Source organism: Tachypleus tridentatus, chromosome 2 (assembly GCF_004210375.1).
Source record: "Tachypleus tridentatus isolate NWPU-2018 chromosome 2, ASM421037v1, whole genome shotgun sequence".
Taxonomy (NCBI): domain Eukaryota; kingdom Metazoa; phylum Arthropoda; class Merostomata; order Xiphosura; family Limulidae; genus Tachypleus; species Tachypleus tridentatus.
This window is the reverse complement of record NC_134826.1, coordinates 34,106,032-34,127,135: the sequence shown is the minus strand read 5'-3', so window position 1 is coordinate 34,127,135 and position 21,104 is coordinate 34,106,032. Positions and strand designations below refer to the sequence as shown.

At 32.7% G+C, this 21,104-nt stretch overlaps 1 protein-coding gene across 2 annotated transcripts in view; it reads right to left on the bottom strand.

Annotated features, from left to right (window-relative positions):
• The window catches only part of LOC143240638 (fucolectin-like), a 44,699-nt gene extending 28,783 nt beyond the window's left edge, over positions 1-15,916 (bottom strand). The window contains exons 1-3 of one of the 2 annotated variants that reach the window (XM_076483405.1): positions 15,760-15,916; positions 7,600-7,770; positions 3,725-3,800 (exon numbers count right to left, since the gene is read on the bottom strand). In XM_076483405.1, coding sequence (XP_076339520.1) covers positions 3,725-3,800; positions 7,600-7,770; positions 15,760-15,773 — 261 coding nt within the window. In that variant the 5' untranslated portion in view covers positions 15,774-15,916. Of the gene's footprint in view, positions 1-3,724; positions 3,801-7,599; positions 7,993-15,759 lie in introns of those variants that run through there. The other variant, XM_076483396.1, reaches the window with a different exon arrangement.
• Between the last annotated feature and the right edge of the window lie 5,188 nt (positions 15,917-21,104).

Here is a 21,104-nt window from a genome sequence, read left to right as displayed (position 1 = left end):
CATCAAAATTAATGCATAATTATGAAAACATATAAACCATCTCAGATAGACCCTTATCTTATTTGTTAAATTACTTCGCGAAAAATTGGCAAACAAAACGACATACAATGTGAATAGGATCGTAATTGCATACATTATGAAGATAAACTAAAGTACCTCTCATCTGTTAATATGTATATTACAATAAACATTTAATAAAGCTATTATATCTTAAGATACTAATATTAGTTTTAAAATTCCACTTCAAGTACTAATCAAATATTTATATGAAATGCTTTCATAGATCAAATAAAATTAATGAAAATACGTATATACATGTGAAACTGTTTGCTTCGTGTTCAACTTTTTGCAACCACGGATGAAGCGAAAGTGTCCACATTCACACGAATATTACTGTTATTGCATACACATGGACATTGCCACGAAAGGGGTCAGAGAATATCGAACTTACTCCAATGTACTACTAATAATAATTAATGTTCTCCAGAAACCAGGAAGAAAAAGATGTCAATTGAACCTCATCCACCCAATTCTTCAAGACCTAATCCCCGATAATGTAGAAACCAAAGTGGCATCAAGTTGTAAATGTTATGAGCAACAAGAAGTTGTAACTGTTATAAGCAACAGCAGGTTGTAATTGTTATAAGAGATAACAAGTTGTAATTGGTATAAGCGACAACAATTACTGAATGTAAAGAACAGTGATCTCTTTGAAATTAGACGCCCGGCATGGCCATATGCCAACAAATAAACTTTAATCGTTTAGTTTATTAAAACCAAAATATTTGAAATGAGCAATCATGCATTACTTAGAACAAGGACTTAAAATGTCAGTTCTGTAATCTAATATTTTTAGAAATTGTTACTGAAGTAAGGGTTTATACAGGGTGTTCGGAAAGTCACTGTGTACTTATATATTTATTGACAGACATGTTTCAATATAGAATACAGGAGATAAGGCCTGGCATGACCAAGCGCGTTAAGGCGTGCGACTCGTAATCCGAGGGTCGCGAGTTCGCATCCCCGTCGCGCCAAACATGCTCGCCCTTTCAGCCGTAGGGGCGTTATAATGTGACGGTCAATCCCACTATTCGTTGGTAAAAGAGTAGCCCAAGAGTTAGCGGTGGGTGGTGATGACTATCTGCCTTCCTTCTAGTCTTACACTGCAAAATTAGGGACGGCTAGCACAGATAACCCTCGAGTAGCTTTATGCGAAATTCAAAACAAACAAACAAACAAACCTTTGAAATTAGTAGGAATGATCAATTTAGCTCCTATTTAAAAAATGAAAAAAAAGGAGTTTGGTATACTTATTTTAACAAGTTAATATGAAATCAATGCTCAAAGGTAAAGAAAATGTTAACATGTGAAGAGGCTTATCAGTATTAATAAAAATTCAATTGAAATGGTATCAAACAAAATAAACATCTCACGGACAGGTATAATACAATAGAGAGTATTAAAAAGAGCTGAAACAGTGCACGCTCTTTAACCTTTTTTATTGTATCTTACATAATATCTCAAATGTGAATTTATTACACGTATTACACTGTCTGCTAAGCTAGGTTATTACTAGAATCTTTATTTACGTAGAACAAATTATTACGTATAATGAGAAATTTTCCCCCACCATAAGAATAATGGGAAACGTAACGGATACCGACTGAAAGAACGAAAACATTGCCTATACAATGCAAACTGGCGCAATATCTTCTATAAGAAACAATGAAACTAAATGGGAGCCATATCTTAATAAATTATTGTGTTTCACACCTAGCAACTAGAATAATCCTGTATATGTACTATTCTGTATTGTACACCACATAATGTACACATATTTATAATTGATATCGAGTTCAAGGACCTTTAAGTAGCATTTATATTTACAAAACATTGCATTGAAAACCATTTTATGAGCATTCTAAAACATTCTTAAACAAATATATACTTTAAAACATTTTCTTTTTTTAATAAAAACATTTCTAACATTTTTAAGATGCTACATAAAAACATTTTCAGTATAAAAAATCACAAATATTAAATAGCATTTTATTATAACGTTTAATTTTTATGTTCTTTTCAAGTGTTGTGTTTGATTAAACAAAGTGTTGGGAGAGAATTAGGCAGAGGATGATAATGGAGATGCAGCTGTGAGGCTATCAATATCCTCACATCCACCATCTTTAACTTTACAGAATATACAGACTCAGAATTTTCCTTCACTTTAATGCCAGAAGGGCCTGCTTGAGTGTTTTTTGTTGTTGTTGTTTTTTAAATAAAGAGTCCAAGGATGTCTGCTTTCTTAATTGCATATTATTCGTCCATGTTCTTTGGTTCATTGTTTAATTAAATACGAATTATTTAGTACATTACTACCATTAATATAGAGAGTAGGGTTAAGTGTCATCCACTATCAAAAAACATTATTTTTTGTATGTAAAAACTTATCATGTTAACTAACAGACTGCTAAATTTCGTAAAGATATACATATCATATTGAAAGTTAGAAATATGAAATCTATAAATACATTAAACGAATACAAAAAGATCATGTGGCCGGTTCAATTGACTGAACTCGCATTTAAAGAATTGAGTTAAACCGAGGAAAAACTATGACGATGTGAGGAACATTTTACCTTAAGTTCCTCAAAATGTCAGCAACGTAAGTGCGAAAATCACGACGACTTACAATGAGCACCCCTCCTCATTCCTTTTTTATATATATATAAAGATTACATAGTGTGTTATATCAAAAAGATTTTGAATATGCAAATTAGTAAGTCACGTGAAAACCTCAGCTGATATAAACTAACCGTGAAACGTATAAATCAAAACTACACTTTCACAGTGCTTAGTTTTTCGTCACAGTGTGATGCACCGAAAGTTAATTGCTTTTGAAATGGTAAGAAAGGAACATTCCTAACACAAAATACTCCCACGCAATCAGATAATAAAGAGGTATTCATATCGGGAATTTAGCATTTCCAAAGCAGTTATATCCCCTTTTTTCTTTATGATACTAAAAAAAATACAAAGGTATATAGATCAACATGTTGGACAAATCAGCATCTAGGGATTTCTGTGTTCAAAAAGGCCCTAGAAAACTCTTATCCTTATAAACTAGAGTGTTTATGTAAAAGCATCATAAAGGAATGGTGTTCTTTGGACATAAAAGTCTTACAGTCAGGGCCTTTTATAATGCGAAATACACTTCAGTGGTATTGCTACCATGTGTTATTGTCAAATAGAAGACGAGTGAATGCGATGGCCCGGTTAAAGTGTTGGACTCGTAATCCGAAGGTCACACGTTCGAGTCCTGGTCGCACCAAACATGCTCGCCCTTTCAGCCGTGGAGGCGTTATAATGTGACAGTCAATCCAACTATTCTTTGGTAAAAGAGTAGCCCAAGAGTTGGCGGTGGGTGGTGATGACTAGCTGCCTTCCCTCTAGTCTTACACCGCTAAATTAGGGACGGCTAGCGCAGATAGCCCTCGAGTAGCTTTGCATGAAATTCAAAACAAACAAACAAACAAACAAACAGTGAATGTAACGACGTGGTGAGGCTCCTAAATTGTTTTAATATAATAATCAACCTTTGTGTTTATTACGCTGAAAGTTAGTATACATAATACTGAATCGAAAAACATCATAGGGGGCTTTATCAAGATCAATTATAGCTAATTCTTTTAGTTATTGTTTTAAACCTGATCATGCAAATACCCACCGGTTTTATATGATAAGGAGCATCAGGTAATAGATCTCCCAGGTGAAGCAAGTTGCAGTCATTACTTGGGTAAAATCTATATAGAATTCAATCAAAATTTCTATTATTCATCATCATTATTTAACGGTATCATAAGCTTTTGCGTTTTCATTTATCTATTTTACACATTTTACATCAATAACACCAGTTTTTTAAAAAAAGAGTTACAATTAATAGTGTTCAACATAAAATAAATATTGAAGTTACTTGAGAAACTTAACTGAAGCTGATTTACTTTGTAATTATAAGACAGTTAATTTAAATAAAACATATTTCATCCATATTTATACCATGAAAATTATAGATTTCTAAGAAACCATGCAACGAACACTTAAATTAATCATTCAAGGTGCCGTTTATATAAATTTCTAAAAACTAAATATTCGTACATGTTGCATGATGTTATTCTATGTACAAGACACATAACTAATCAAGACACCTAGGCCGTTGTATAGACTAAAATCCAGGCCTACATCGTATGTTGTACAGTTTCACAGCATGTGGTGTATGCTATCTAGCATTTAAAACATCAGACCAATATAGTTGTATATTTTCTACAGCTCATTTTTAAACTGGAAATCACACGTTGAAAAATTCTGAAAATTGGAATTCTACGGAGTCTGTAAAACGAATAATGTTTATGTTGTGTTGCGTGATAAAGTGGTGATAATGTACACATTTGTAGACAGTAATATCTGTAGTTTTTACAAATAAAATGGCACATTTCCCAAGTTGCAGTATAATATACTCTTATTTTCATTTATAGGTATACAGTAATAGAAATAATTATAGGTACAGTGGCTAAAATGTGTAATAAATGCATGCAAAAAAGTACAGCCACGTGTTAATAGTTTACGCTGTAATTGACTCATATCAGACGGAGCTACACAACAGTACTGATTACACTATAAAAGTATAGACAGTTATTTTATTACAACCAGTAATGTAGTGAATGTAATTAGAACTTCCACGACAGGAACACATCATAAAAGCGTGTAGAAACCAAAGTTGTGGCTTGTGAAGGCAGTTGTTCCATGCGGCAAACAAGCAAAATTTCGCTTTTCGGCAGAAAACATACGGAAAGTCTGAAGAGGGTATTTGAAGCTAGTACTTTGATTATCAATTTTTTCGAAATAGAAAGTCCATTCTCTTCAGAAGTGCTTGAGTAACTCTATATGTCACACATGAGACGAATTTACTTTATACATTTATTTAAATGCCAATGTTTTTCTCATATATATATTTAGAAATGCATGTGACTATTACTGTTAAATATTTATTGCAACACTCCTAGCTATTCACTAAAACTGTAGAAGATTCTTGAATGTAACAACCAACAACACGTGTATACAAAAGCACTAGTGCATTATCACTATTGTTGTGCAAGCTGAAATTTCTGGAAATTCCAAACTTACACAATTAACCAGTGCGACGCGCCAAGAGAGAATAATGTATATATTATTAATTTGCTGCAGTTGGTATACTATAAACATCAGAAGCTAAAACTGTGATTAACGTTTATTAATCGGGAACTTCAGATAATTTACTTTTACAGATTTCGAACATTACAAACTGTTTAACTTCAGCAAATGAACTTCGGACCTTAGTATTTTTATAAAGACATTGTATAACTTCAGCTGTAAACAACTCACGTGTAACCAACGAAGAGCTAGCAAGTTTCCCGTTAAGTGAATTGTACTTACAAAAACTCTAAATTAATTCCCTCAACGTGAACCTTCGATAGAATATCAAAAAAATTCCGTATCAGATGGAAGATTCAGTGTTATATGTAAGTTTATAAAACTTTTGTATATAAATCATTGTTTGTAATAACTATTTGTAATAACCGTTATTATAAATTTTATTATTGTTTGTATGTTAAAATATATTTATAATAAGAAAAAAAATGTGTGTATCAATTTTGTTGGCAAATATTATAAATTGTACACATATCGAAATTTATTTAACTTCTTAATCTAAATTATAATGTAACTCGGTTTTAGGCTATTTCAAAACGTAGAAGAAGCTTTCTATTGATCTTTCTGTGTATATAAAGGTAGCTATTACCTGCAGATCAAACAACACTCATTAGTACAAAGGACCTCAATGGGCGTGTAGCTCCTACAAAAATACTAAAAAAAGATAAGTACTGAAATCAAAAGACTGAAATAGGCTACAGACGACAAACAAAAGATAAAGAAAAACTGAACGAAGTGCTTTTGTGTATAAACCTAAATTTAATTTGTTTGACAACGATAACAGATAATAAATTCGATGTCAAAGAAAATAATATATACCACAGTAAACATACACTATGTACATTAAAATATACAAAGGTACAGACCACATATTAGCTAATGGTGGTGGATACCAACGTAAATCTGATAGCATCTTGATAGTTGCAGATTAAACAAATTCCCAACCACCATGTTTCCTCAGGAACAAGAATTATTGGTTAGGGATTAATCTTTAAGCTAGATAGTGATCGTAGGCATGCAAAAAATATAGTGAAATTATAACTGGAAAAAGAGGCCGATATAACTCTTAAAACCCTGATTCATTCTGTACAAAATCTTTTTGAATATTATTAAGGCCATAAAGACTTATGGAAAGTCAAAAAATCAAACGGCAATAAACAAAATTGTTTTAATTTTGGATAGTTATACAGGACATTTAAAACAATATTTAACAATAATATCTTGATAAACTTATGTTAAAATAAAAACAAGTTTTACCATTCTGTTTATGGCAAATACAAAATACTAAAGCATTGTGCATTTCCTTTGCATTTATATGATACTGTGCACTAAAGTAACTATCTCTGCTACTTTGTATCTTTCTGTATATCTATGTAAACACACACCTTTCAATAATAAATATGAAATTACTTTAAACATTATATTCCCGATTGCGGGAAACTACCTTGTCGAGAACTTGGTAGTCATTAGTTGTGGAAGGTTATCCTCAGGTTATAAATAACTAGTTCTGAAATAATTTTTTATGCTTTTGTTCTGTACACCGGATTGAAACAATTATCTTAAAGTAACTGCACTTGTCTCAGATTATTCTTGAATAACTCTTCAAGAAAAGAGTTTACGAACTATTAAGATGAGGTGTTTAGTTTTGTTTAACATCACTTTGTACGCAAATGGGTGGAGCTAGGGAGTTTTACCTTGTAGAATTTTTAGGGCGGATTTATTTCTATTTTAGGATTATTTCTGAGTATTAAAAATAACTGCCTTCCCAAAACTGTCTGCAGAAAGTAAAAACTGGTAGAAGTTGAGACACTGTGGGTGTTAAACAGCAGTAGTAGTTGATACGTTGCAGGTGTTAAACAGCAGTAAGAGTTGAGAAGTTTTGGGTGTTAAACTCCACTTCTAACAGTGAACTAATTTTCAATAATTGATTTCTAGTTTATTATTAACGTCTGGATTTTGTCTGATGGATAGAATATCCCCATCGCATTTGGGTGCTATAGTCAGGGGCATTATCCATTATGACATAATGTAGACAATTAGAACTGATAATGGAAAATAATTGATTAATTTCAATTCTTTTACAGCACTAGGAGATCTGTGTGGATGTGCTGAATTGTATTAAATGTTTTAGCTTTCAAGGAATTGTATCATAAAAACCTGGGGAAGTGTTTGGAGCTTATACAGATCTAACTTCTAAAGCTTTAACAGGGTGGCGCTGGACTTTATACGATGATGGTTATAACTGTTATGTTTTTAACTTGATTTATAAACGTAATCCATATTCCATACTTAAAAATCTTTTGTTTAGTATTTCGGAATTATGTTCCACAGATATAATAACAACAACAAAACACCTACGTGAAGCCATAGCAAGAAATATTCAGGTTACATTTTGCTCCACATTCTAATCTTTGTTGTCGAGATGCAGCATCGTTATTGTGCTTGGTGTAGGTGCACGAGCTTGCAACCGAGTCGCCAAAGTTTTGCAGAATAAAAGTAGACAGGATGACAAAGTCCCAAAAGTCAGTGCTGTACGATAACAGAAGCAACATTTGTAAATTACATTGAAAACCACTAAGGAAAAGATCCTTTGATTTAGCTCTTTAAGTAGTTGAACAACAATTTTGATATGTGAAAATAAAAATCTAAAAATTCAGAAAATTCGTAATTCGTAGATAAAAATTTAACTAAATAAACAATTGAATTTGTGCGTGAAGGTGCATATTGATTCTTTGTTTGGGAAAAGTTATTATATTGTATGTTTAGATAATAAAAATAGTAATACACGACTTTATGACACTAAACTTGTTATTTTTCGTTAATTGGGCACTCAACATTTCGCTTTACAGCTTTTTTTAAGAGCGTTTTACTAAAACACAAACCGTAAATGACAGTACAAAACTTTGATTGGTTTAAATAATAAATTCCAATTGATTACTGAAATTTTATTGTATTTCAAAATTTATAATGCATACAGTAGGGATTTACACATTTTTATAAGTTAAGAAAAAAAACGACCTTTACTCTCAAGATAAATATAAAAGAATATATTTAAGCTGCAAAGGTAAGTCGTTGGTTTAAATACAAATTGGAGTGTAAAGGTTGTTTTATCTCAACTTTTATGAAAATTCTAAACGAATCTATAACGTGTTTTTCTACAGCGTGCATTTCACAGATTAAATAGCAAAGCTTATTCTTGAAATATTAAATGGTACCTGTGGTAAACAAAATATCTAACAAAGTTACAGATTAAAATTAGAAAAAGATAAAACAAAAATTTAAATAATTATAGGCGCCATCTTTGTCTCTGTTCATCTGTGGTCGTCATTGTTCGATGTGTTTGATTTTTGAATTTCACGAGGGCTATCTGCGCTAGCCGTCCCTAATTTTGCAGTGGGATGACAGTCATCACCACCTACCGCCAACTCTTGGGTTACTCTTTTACTAACGAATAGTGGGATTAACCGTCACTTTATAACGCCCCCACGGCTGAAAGGGCGAGCATGTTTGGTGCGACCGGGATTCGAACCCGCGACCCACCTGGCCGTGCCTGATCATGTTCGATGTGAAAGAATTGCTTGAAATATTCTGTTAGTGTAGTTGATGTTGTTATTAATTCTCTTTATAAACAAGAGAGTTGCATGTGATGTTTTAACTAACGATGGACAAGTAATATTTGCCATGAATCCACCATTCTTTGTATAAATCATTACCAAAGAAGGCCCGGCATGGTCAGGTGGGTTAATGTAAAATAATAAACTTGGCGTTATAGTGTCGTTTATTACTAGTATTAAAATATCTCGTTTACCCAAATTTCCGCTATAGAAATGAAATAATACGGTTACGTTAGCACAAATAATTTCTCTTTGAACTTACTTAGTCATTAAGTATTACTTTATTACAAGTTACAGTTTTAACAGTAAGAAATGTTATTTTTCGAATATGTACGACGTTTCGTTCACTTGGTAATCATTCTCAAGCTCAGAAGTTTATCTAAGAATGATCGCACCAGTGATCAAAACGTCGTACATGTTCGAAAAAAATAGCCTTCCATACTGTAAAAGCTAAAACTTGCAATAAGACATTATATTAGTATTATCTGAACACTCTACAATGTTTGAGATATTTATAATAACATTACAACGGAAAGCAAAAAAAAGACTCAGTTCTGTTCTTCAAACATACACAATCGGGTCTGTGCAAATCTCGAAAACTAATAGATCGATTAATTCATGAAACTTTTAATCAAGACTAAAAGTCAGTTTTGGATAGTTCCTCCCATATGTGATTCGGATTCAAATTCGGATTCTGGATCACTTTAAAGTATTTTTACAATGGAAAAATAAGGCATTTACGCGGCTTGGGGTTAATAACTTTGTAAAGTGTGATTGGATTTGTACGGAATTTTATGGACACATTAAGGTTGAGATTTCTCATAAAACTGTCAAATATGATCTAGATTGTCGGTTATTCTGTATCTGAGAAGGATTTTCTGAATTTTCGAAAGGAAAATTTAACATTATTAAATATAAATGCATGTAATCTCAAAAAGGAGCGGCGGGGTGAGGTTGTGAAATCACGTCGAGCTCATGTTTTTCTGTACATTCAACGAAGTTCGATAAATATTAAGTTTTCAAGTTTTTATGTGATTCTAGTTAATTTTAAAACTAAAACACACTAAGGAAAAACACATTTTTTTAAAAAAAGGAGAGTTAGTTGAGTAATTAAGGTTTAAATGTGGTTTTAGTTTTGGGCTATCTGCGCTTATGTCCCCCGCCGGTTACGATACTCGTGACAGGTAGAGCATAGCTAATTGCTTGTATATCTATTGTGTTTAGTAACAAAAACAACCAAACTTTTATAAGAATTCTTCTGTTACATTATAACAGGTCATTCAGGAGTCAGTGAAAAAACAAAACAAAAATAACCGATTATGTTTTTCTTAATTAAACCTAATTTTTTGGAAATTTTTATTAGCTAAAAAGAAGACATTTTCCCTCAACCTTTTAGCATTGGGGTTGCGAAAACCGATTTGAAGTGGTGAGGTTGCTGAAATCTGTCAGTACATCACGAGCTTAACGGTCAAGCATGAGAAGAAAGAAGTCTTCAATGACTCGAAATTGTATTCAGGAAGAGTTTAGAATAACTTTGTACTCAGCAAGCCCAGTACAATATTATACCTGTAACTGTTTTCAAAATGTTCCTGTCTACTCATCCCACTGCTGACTATCGTGATGTTTCGATCTTCCCTACTGAATCACAGGTGAAATCTCCATTGAGAGCTAAACATAAAAAGATGACAGCACATGCATAATAGGTTGGCAGTGGCTCACTTGATGATGCTGACAATGTAGCTTTATTAATGTATGCTGAATTTATCTCGAGCAGGTATACCTTAGTACTACCATCTATGGAGACTTGAGGATGCTGTATTTTACTTAAAGTCTCTTAACGCTATTTCCAAAACCGCGATGAAAAATTTTTGCTAAAATATTTTAGTGTTCTTGTTTCGCGCCACCTTGTATACTGTTTGTAAATCTGTTGCTTCTCCCAGTAACTCCCCCACATCCACCTCACATAGTGATAACCACAATCTCCGACAGCTGTTGTAAACATTATTTATAGGGTCTGGAGTACTTTTTAATTTACCGTACAGTAACCTAATTTAATTTAGATAAGTAAATAATATTGAAACAGTGCACACATACCTAATTAATATATGTAAATGACATAGTAAGAATGACATAATGTTTTCGAAACGTCGTAAATTTATATAATAATTTTTTTTTCATTACCAAATCAAACTTTTATTTCCTATATAATGGGTTCCTTGTCATAAAATTTATTTTAAAGATGTGTTTAAAACAGGTTTTCTGTCTGTGTTTTTAAGTGTGTTTTATTACGTCTTGGGCCTGAAATGTTCTCTGTAAAATCGCATCTTCAATTACACAATGTTTAAAAATGGGAAAAAGGTTATATGGGCAACTAACTGTTACAGAAGGAACCTATTCCATATAGCGAGAGATGGATGTATTTTCACGTTAAATTCGTTTGGTTATTTGTCATAAACAGGAGATTCTTTTACGGCCTTTACTAATTTCTTTTATTGATTTTAGATGTTCTTAACATAATACTTATGTTATGTTAACAAGTTAGAAAACTAATGAAGCTAGTCTTTATTCTGTGATATGTATTACATTTCTATTTTTTAAAGATAAATTGAGATACATTGTAATTAAAAATTAGTAAAAGGAGAATTATTACAAACAAATTAAAAAGCATGTGAGAACAGAACACATGAAATATGAAAAAAATATATTTGCTTATATATGTAAAACAATCTATAATTCACGTAAAAAATACAACTAAGTTTAATGTCAGTTTCTTAAGGGATGAGTTTCACGACAACCCATTATACTTACGACGAAAACGCAGACGCTTTACAACCAGTTAGGTTTACAGTGTAAATATTACAGTGTTGTGTATTAAGTAACCCAGGAGTTCCGGTTTTTCTTACAATGACATTACTTTTGGTATTATATTTTAAATAGAAGTCACATCTTGTGGAACGTTTGGGATAATTTGCAACACACAACAAGGCTTTGTTTGTTTGTTTGTTTGTTTGTTTCAGAATTTTGCGCTGAAATACGCAAGGTCCATCTGCTCATAACAATCACTAATTTTGAACTAGTAGACTAAAGGAAAGAAAGCTCGCTTAGGCTTTTGTGATATGGTAGGGAGAAGAGACTGTCACTGTTATAGAACAACCATACCCTCAAGTACAAAATGCATTTTGCCTCAACGAGCTGCAAACCATTAATCCTTGGATTCACAGTCTGAACACACTAACCACTAGGCTACGCTCGGCCAGAACAAAACTTTCATTACTCTCTACTATACCTACTTTAAACGTTTGTCCAAAATTTGATTTCTTCATACTGATAAAACATACAGCAGGCAAACTGCCAAACTTGGTTCCACCAATATGTGTTAAATAAATGATAATATAAATACACTGTATGATTACTAAGATTCGTAAAAGTTTTCACACAGACAGAAGGATGTAAGTTGAGTTTATTAATTTTTTTTTTATTTCGCGCAAAGCTACACGAGGGCTATCCGCGCTAGCCCTCCCTAATTTAGCAGTGTAAAACTAGAGGGAACCAGCTAGTCATCAACACCGACCGCCAGTTTAGTTTATTTCATCCTCCAGTGGCACAGCGTATGTCTGCGGACTTACTACATTAGAACGGAGTTTCCATACCCTGGTTTATTTTACAAGTTCATATTCCTTTAAAACGCCAGTAGCTACAAGTTACTATGAGAATTAAGAATAATAGGATATTGAAGCTCAGAGGAAATATTACAAGTATTATATTATCATATTCATTTAATAGAAATTTGAGCTCTTTAATGTATCTAAAGAATACTGTATACAGTTTTACCTTATCTAATGATCTACAGTGAACGCGAAACCTATCTTTTAACAACGCATAAGACATGAAAGTAACGTTTCAAAAATAATAAACATATATCTTTTCTTTTTTCTCAATTGAAAAAACAAAGCATATACATTGAAGGATAATGACAATCGAAGTTTTTTTAAAGAAGAATAAATTAACAAGTTTGTTAGAAACCGTTTTTATTGTGTTCTTCCATAATATAAGTAAAAACTAGAATATGAAAAGCAGGGTTTAATAAGAGCAACAGATAAAAATTAATGATTTTTGGAAATTCTGAACGCTGTCATGCTTGTTTAGGAGGGCTTGTTATGACCAGGTGGTTAGAACGTTCAACTTCTAATTTACGTATAGAGGGTTCGAACAACTGTTTCACCAAACATGGTCGGTCTTTCAGTCGTGGTAACGTTCTAATGTTACGCTTAATCCCATAATTTTTGGTAAACCAGTAGCAAAGAGTTGGCAGTGGGTGGTGATGACAAGCTGCCTTCCCTCTAGTCTTTCTCTCTGTGTCTAGCGAATATAGTTCTTGAATTTCGCACAAAGCTACTCGAGGGCTATCTGTGCTAGCCGCCCCTAATTTAGAAGTGTAAGACAAGAGGGAAGGCAGCTAGTCATCACCACCCACCGCCAACTCTTGGGCTACTCTTTTACCACCGAATAGTGGGATTGACCGTCACATTATAACGCCCCCACGGCTGAAAGAGCGAGCATGTTTGACGCGACGGGGATTCGAAACCGCGACCCTCAGATTACGAGTCGCACGCCTTAACGCGCTTGGCCATGCCGGGCCTCTTTATTCAAGATTTTCCAGTTAAGCGTACATTTAATTACTGTAACTTAAAAACCTTGGTGTTATTTGTGATAACTTTGAGAATTCAATTTCCGAAAACCGTGTTATAGAAAAGCTTCAGGAATTCAGATAAGAGAACCTTGAAAAGTTTGTTGTTGTTATACATTAATGGTCCATATTTCATATTTTCTCGAAAAGAACCTCTAAGACCTCTAAACACAACAAACACTGCGATTATCTGAAACAATACTTTTGGTTCTATCTTTGGATCTAGTTCAATGTGAAGATTGTACTTAAACGAAATGTTTTCATTTAAAGAAATCCTTGAATTAGACCTTATAATATATATATATGTTTTGGTTGATTGTTGTAAAGCATAAAGTAGTGTCAAAATCACATTTCTAGAAGCCTTCCTAAGATTCAAATGGGATTTTTTTTAACTTCCACGGCTGTTGAGGATGTATATAATCGCTTGTAATAATTAATGATGTCAGAAAAACAAAATTATAAAAACAATCCTATTACCCGAGCACTTTCGAAAGGTGGATCTTTCTTATTGGACTCAGTTTGCCCCTTTACAGATGTTAGAAGTACCATACAAGGATAATATACCTTGTCCCATAAACCCTTGAAATTTCTTCCTGTTTTTGATTGTGCTCATTTTAAATACCACTATTACGCAATTCCAATAGTAACGAACTTCTGAAAAGGACGGTCAGGATAATCTTTGACCACATATCTTGACAATCTTTCTATATTTTTATCGGCTATACTTGTCAGGAAAACAACGGTTGGTTTGGAGCTATAACTGGAAACTTGTATTCGTCCATAAACTTTGACATCTTGTTTGTTATCTTGTTACCGGTATCACGAGATGCGCTCAACTTCTTGACAGTGTTTGTTGTTGTTGTCTTGGAAGGGGGGGGGGGTCTTTATAATCACAGCGGATGAGGACATTGCTCAGGATTGAGGTGTATAATCCTTTCAGAGCCCTTTGTTTTCCCAAACACTCTGCTGTGCGAGTGTTTCTACCCTTGGGAAATAGGTATTACATTTCTTTATCTTTAGTAATAATAATTAATCTCATGTACTCGAGCTACTTTTGACCATTAATATTAACAACTAATTTTATTTTTATAATGCTTTTCCTTACGTACTCATATAAAGAATAATTCATTTTTCAGTATACCTCTAAAAAATCACGTTTAAGGCTTGTGGTATACTATGTTTGTGTTAGCGTTCGTTTCTATGGAACAGCAGTAAGTCTCCGGAGTTCCAACGCGAAAATCGGGGGATCGACTGCTTTCGGCGTACAGGCCAGATAACTCATTGCGGCTTTGCTATTACGAAACACATATAAACTGTTCTTTTAATTATTATGTGGACAAAGTGGCAAATATTAAACCAACATAAGGACCATTATTGACCAGAAATCGACAAAATTTAATCATTTTTATTTCGTGATGACGAGAAAATGGCTGGTATAGGTATTAAAACTGTAATTAAAATAAAGTAGAGAACAACGTTTCGACCTTCTTTGGTTACCTTCAGGTTAACCTTTTCCCTTTTTATTTCGATCCACTCTATTGCTCAGTCTTAAATAAAGTATTAAAAATCTGGTTTCCATACCTGTGATAAGCAGTACATATGTGGTTCATTGGAAAGTTTTTGGTTTAAAACAAACAATTTACTTCGAATTTGGTTTTTCTTTACATTTCTGAAAAGGCTCACCAAATATAAAATATGTCTAAATGTTTCGGTATTAAGCATTTCTTTTTAATTTTAACCAGTTTGCAGAGTAATAAAGAAAAAGCCCCCGCTAGTACAGCGATAAGTCTACGGATTTACAACGCTAAAATGAAGATGTTGCTTTGCTATAAGAAAACACATACACACACTAAACACCTGACTAAAAATTTACATTCAAACATTATGTAGCATGTTACTCGCACATTTGGCGATTAAAACAGTTAACAAATATATGGTTGTATCATATCTACGAATGCTTGATCTAATTTTCATATATTAAACATGATGATATGCAAATATTTTGAAATTAGCGTGTATATAAAATTTGTGTAGGCGATAATATAATTATGTGTTTACTTCCAAAACTGGCTTGTTGTTATATCTATACGAAATTTGTCTAAGTTTATATCCGTGACATGTTCACCCTGTTTATTATTTATAAAACTAATCCATACATCACCAGGATGGTAAAAATAATAAGAACTCTTACTTTAATAGAACGTTTTTCTAACGTACCTGATCGTGAACATCTCTAACACTAGTGTACTTCTGCAGGCGGTATCTGAAAAATGAAATGATGAAATATCGCCGTCAAAGCTTTATACGAAATAATAGATAATCAGAACGAGAAGGGCCACTACCAGAGAAATTCTTTGTATATCTCTTTTGTATTTGTACTATCACCCGAGTAACGGTACAATAATTCCAATCTGTTCGTACTGTAAAACCAAATCAACTAGCTTTGAGCGTGGGAAAATAGCCATGTGTTGTATTTTAATTAGACATATAACAGAATGTACAGTTTCTTTTTCATATTCTAACACTACCTCAAAGTTCGCGGTTTTAGATATATATTTATGAATATTCATGGAGTGAAAAGTACATAAGCTATATATCTTTATTTAGTGGATCCAGTTCTTTTAAAAACAATATACTGCACACTGATACTAACAACAAACCTTTGCCCCTCGCTAGTACAGCGGTAAGTCTACCGAATAACAACGCTTAAATCAGGGGTTCGATTCCCTCGGTTGGCTCAGCAGATAGCCTGATGTGGCTTTGCTATAAGAAAATCACACACATACACAGCAAACCTTATTTCTAACACACACTTAAGTTTTGTTGTTGTTGTTTTCCCCATTCAATACCGATTGGGAGTTCATCGTACAGGTTCTAAATAACATTATCCGAAAAACGATAAAAGATGCTAAAAATTGCATTGTAACTATGATTTGGTGTCAGAAATTTCGTTTTTGTCAAGATTTTGATGAGAGTCTGTTGTTAGGATTTTACGTACATGTGGATTGAGAAGTATTCTAAAGTAGGTGTCTATGACTTGTTGGCAATAAATTCGAACAATAAACGGACGGTACTTTAAAATATTATATTCAAAACAAGTCAAAGGTATGTACAAAATTTCTTCACACTTCAAGGTATCACAATTCTATCTCAAACTCTAAATAATTTTCGTTTCTTGTCTAAAGTCCACATAAGCTGATTCAGTTACTTTAGAATCCAATTGAGAAGACGAACTATTTTTCTTGTACACGTAAGGGCTAACAGTACAGGAAAAAATACATCAGAGAACCTAATTAACAAGTACAACGGATTGATGAAAGCATTTAAAAGATAAAGGCTATAAATTATTTGTGTCAGGAATACTGCCAATAATTAATCATGGCTGATGTTAATATCTAAGAATAAAAAAATTAGCTGGTTGAACATGTGTGATCACTTCAATGGGAAGAGGAAACTTTTTGTTAGGGAAGGTTCACATTTAAATAAGTTCAGGGTTTGCTTGTTTTCAAGGACTAGTAACTCAGCAGTAAGAAAAGTTTTAAATTAGGACTATACAGTGATGAGGGTCAGGATAATCTAACTGCAGAAAAAATAAACATTTAGTACAGGATATTAGTACAGAATTGGTTATAAGGGTAGGTTTATTTGTTATTATTGTAATGCTAAAAGTATAAGAAATAAAACAGATGAGTGTAGGGCACTGGTTGAAGCAGAAGATTTTGATAAAAGTGGAACAACTGAAAGAATGATTAAATGTAGGAGATTTTGATACAGAAATGTCTTGAAATACATAGTTACAGGTTATATAACTCTAGGCTCTGTATGTAAAATATGAGTTACATCTCGCTGAAGTTGAGAATATTAAGGATAATAGCAAGGAGGCTGAATCCGTTTGGATTTATGTTAGTGGATATCAAAGGATAAAGCTCTTAGTAGGTATTTGTTACAGATTAACAGATAAATCTGATGAAATACTTTAGTAACTTTAAAGTGAGATTAATATTTCAGCTGTTAATGAAATCATAATTATGGGTAATTGACTGGTGTTATAGGGTAGGCTGGAGACATGCCCTATCCTCTACTCACAGTAAGGGTTTAGTTAGAAAAGTTAGTGTGTTTTCTAAGCTGAGGGAATGGAGGCAGAATACAAGAGATGGAGCTAGGAAGCCTACCCCTAGAATACAGGCCGTACCCTGGGGCTTGTCGGGTGGTGGACAGTACTTTGCGGCGGACGGCGCAGGAATTCCTGTGTTGTTAGCTGTCGAATGGATAGTTCGTCATGTTGGCGGGTGTTGGGTACATGGAAGTGAGACCGGAACACTTAGGTCAGTGATGGAAGCCGACTATTTATGAAAGGAAAGACCTACATGGTCAAGTACTGACTTGGAGTCTAGCGACCACACAAACTAGATAACCCGGAGTAATGGTCCGAAGTCGCTCAATAAAGGTAAGAGTTTAAATTCCGAGCAGAAATCGAATGTAGACTATAACCAAGTTCCAACGGCAAAGTCAATACGTAAAGTTAAAAAATTGATGTCATTGGCAAATGCCATACATAAAATAATGATATGTTATTGTTCCCCTAGCACAGGGTTCTGGATGATAAAGAGCTATCCTTAGCACCCAAGCCCTTATCATGCTTACAGCAAACACTTGTGGGAAGATGACGTTTAAAAAGTAGGAAAATTATACGTAAACTTTAGGTAAGGTTGCGTAAGCGTGTTGCCCACAGAGACATCACAACAGACAGTTGCCGTCCATTTGTACAAAGTTTCATCATGAATACTCTCCCTAAACAATCTACAAGAGAATGACAAATTTTCTATTTTATGTTATAGGAATGTTGTTACGTGTAACCTATGTAGGTGATTTACTTTGTTCAGAATTTCATTTATAACTCTTAGTGGAAAATAATTCACTTTAACTGATTGGGAAAAGATAAACCATGTGCGATCTTGGAGTAACTTCTTTACTGTGAGGCGTGATTTTTAGTTAAGCACATAAACAAAGAAATAGTTTATGTTATAACGGCCTTACACTTTGATTAGTACGAATTTGGTTATGGATGTAGCAAGATACCTGGAGAACAGAACCCATGTTACGGTTTTAGGTCAACTTGTAGATGAAACATTTGACGCAATGTAAGACCATAGCTACAGAAAACCTTATAATAGTCTCGTTTCAAGTTTTTAACTTATTCTTAAACACGTATAAGAAATATCAAACAATTAAAAGTTAATGGTAATAACTTTAAATTATGGGCCTAGCGGGAAGTAGGAAGACATAGCCTTTCTACACGTCCCAAAAATATTTGGTTTCTGTAATATGTTATAATGAATAGAGATGTTTTATATACAGGACACTTTCAAAATGTTTAAAGTTAAATTATATTATTCTCAGAAATGAAAAAATAAGCAATTATATTTAATACACCACAACAAAAATAAATTTTATGTTTAAAATTCGCAACATAATTTGACATCAGATCTTATTTGTGGGTTGTTTTTAGACTAACTATATTATTTTATATTGCATTTACCTTTAACAGACATGATTAGGTAGTTCGTTATTTAATATAAATCATGAGACCTATATACATGCACTTCTACACTGTATAATGACTTTCACAAACTTTTATTATAATGAAAAGGATGCAAGATATAAAACACTATGTGATAATAATTTTAAAATATATTACAACTAAAGAAAAAAACAGCAAAACAAACGAAGGAGTAACAAATGTAGCGTGGGATGAACTTCCAGGTTTGTCAAGTATAATTCTTCACTTTTTTCTTACATTGTAGAAAACATTCATCTCCTGGGGCGCTTTAAATGTATACATTGTATTTACATTACTATTTAAATTGGCATGTCTCTTTTTACGTTTTAGGTTATGTTTATTTTCTCGGTGTTTTTGGAATAAAATTTCACTGTGTCCAATGTCATTGTTTATTTCTTCTTCCCTATTATAATGTTTTATATATTCATCTACTATTGTTTTAATATTCGCTATCACATGGTAACTTTCTTTGTTTGAATCTAAGGGTTTCTCTGTTATGATCTCTCGACATTCTACACCCGTGGATAATTCTTTCTCATAGGTGTCTTGTCAATTTCTCTTTCAAGTGGTATTGTTTTAATATTTGATGTTACAGGGTAACTGTTTTTATTTGAGCTTAAAAGATTTTCTGCTATGAAGTCCTGACCTTCTTTCTTCTTCGATAATTCTTTCTCAAAGGTGGCTTCGTCAACTTCTCCTTTAAGAGGTATTACCGTTGAAGGTTTTGTTATGATTTATGGCAATAACATATTTAATTTACATACATGTTAAAATTTGAAACAAGGAAATTAGTTAAATAATAACATATATAAAGACTGACATTTTAAGAATGATGGTTATACACACAGTCCTTGAGAAAATAACGTAGTATAGTCAGGAAGAAAAAATATTATCTAGGGTAAAATATATTTCTATCGAATTAATCATATCAAAAAATAATAATCTAAATTACACTGCATACAAATCAGCTAAATTATCTACTGCTCGTATTTTATGGATAAAACTTGTGTGTTAAACACGCTGTTTATAGATAACTTTCCTGTTTGTGTAAGTATAAATAGACATGATTTGCAATCTGCTGATCTAAATGTTACTTTTTCTTTTCGTTTAAGCATTCATTGTTCACCGAAAATGTTCAGTATTGACAACATTCGCGTAATGTTTTCAAATTGGACATATGTTCCGGAATGCAAATACTTTGGTTAACGTTGGTTACTTTTTATTACAGGTCATTCCCTACTGGTGTCTCATCTGAAACTTTCTAATAGAAAAATGTTGCTTAAGAGTTACATAGATGAGTATATTATGTATAGCGTTTATGGCAATCCGACATTATAGCACGTTATAAAATTCAATGTTGAGTAACATGTATCAATATTATTGTAATAAAATAACACAATATCGTTTGTAGCAATTAGTGAAAAACTAGAGTAAATACAATAAATGTTCATAACTGTAGATATTGCAAAAGTTTAAGACTTTGGACAGTTTATTTCACTTGCTATGGTTCTCCACAAATTACCAATATCAACCTCACCGAGTTGATATACACATTCCTTATAGCGGGGTGCAACAAAAACACTGAAATGCTCCCCTTTTGTGGCAGTCTAACAAAACAGTACGACAGCCAACGCTTATCAGGTATATTTTGACAGCTGTCACCAGTTATATCACCTTGATATACACACTGAGTGACAGGACAAAATAAAATAACATTATTTTCTTGTAATAACATCAACAAATTATAACTGTTAATTAATAGTCTGGTGTACTTGTAATAAAATTTGTATAGTTGTACTTTACAACCTATAATGTCTTACTTATTAATATTAATCAATTTGTACACGTAACTTGAAAAGAGAATACAATAGTTTGTACATTACAAAAATGAAACATAAATTCATGTGGTAAGTAATCCTTTGAAATATCTAATAAACACTATTTTTACTCTTAGTAAATTTATATATATATATATATATAAGTTTAAATAGATAACATATCT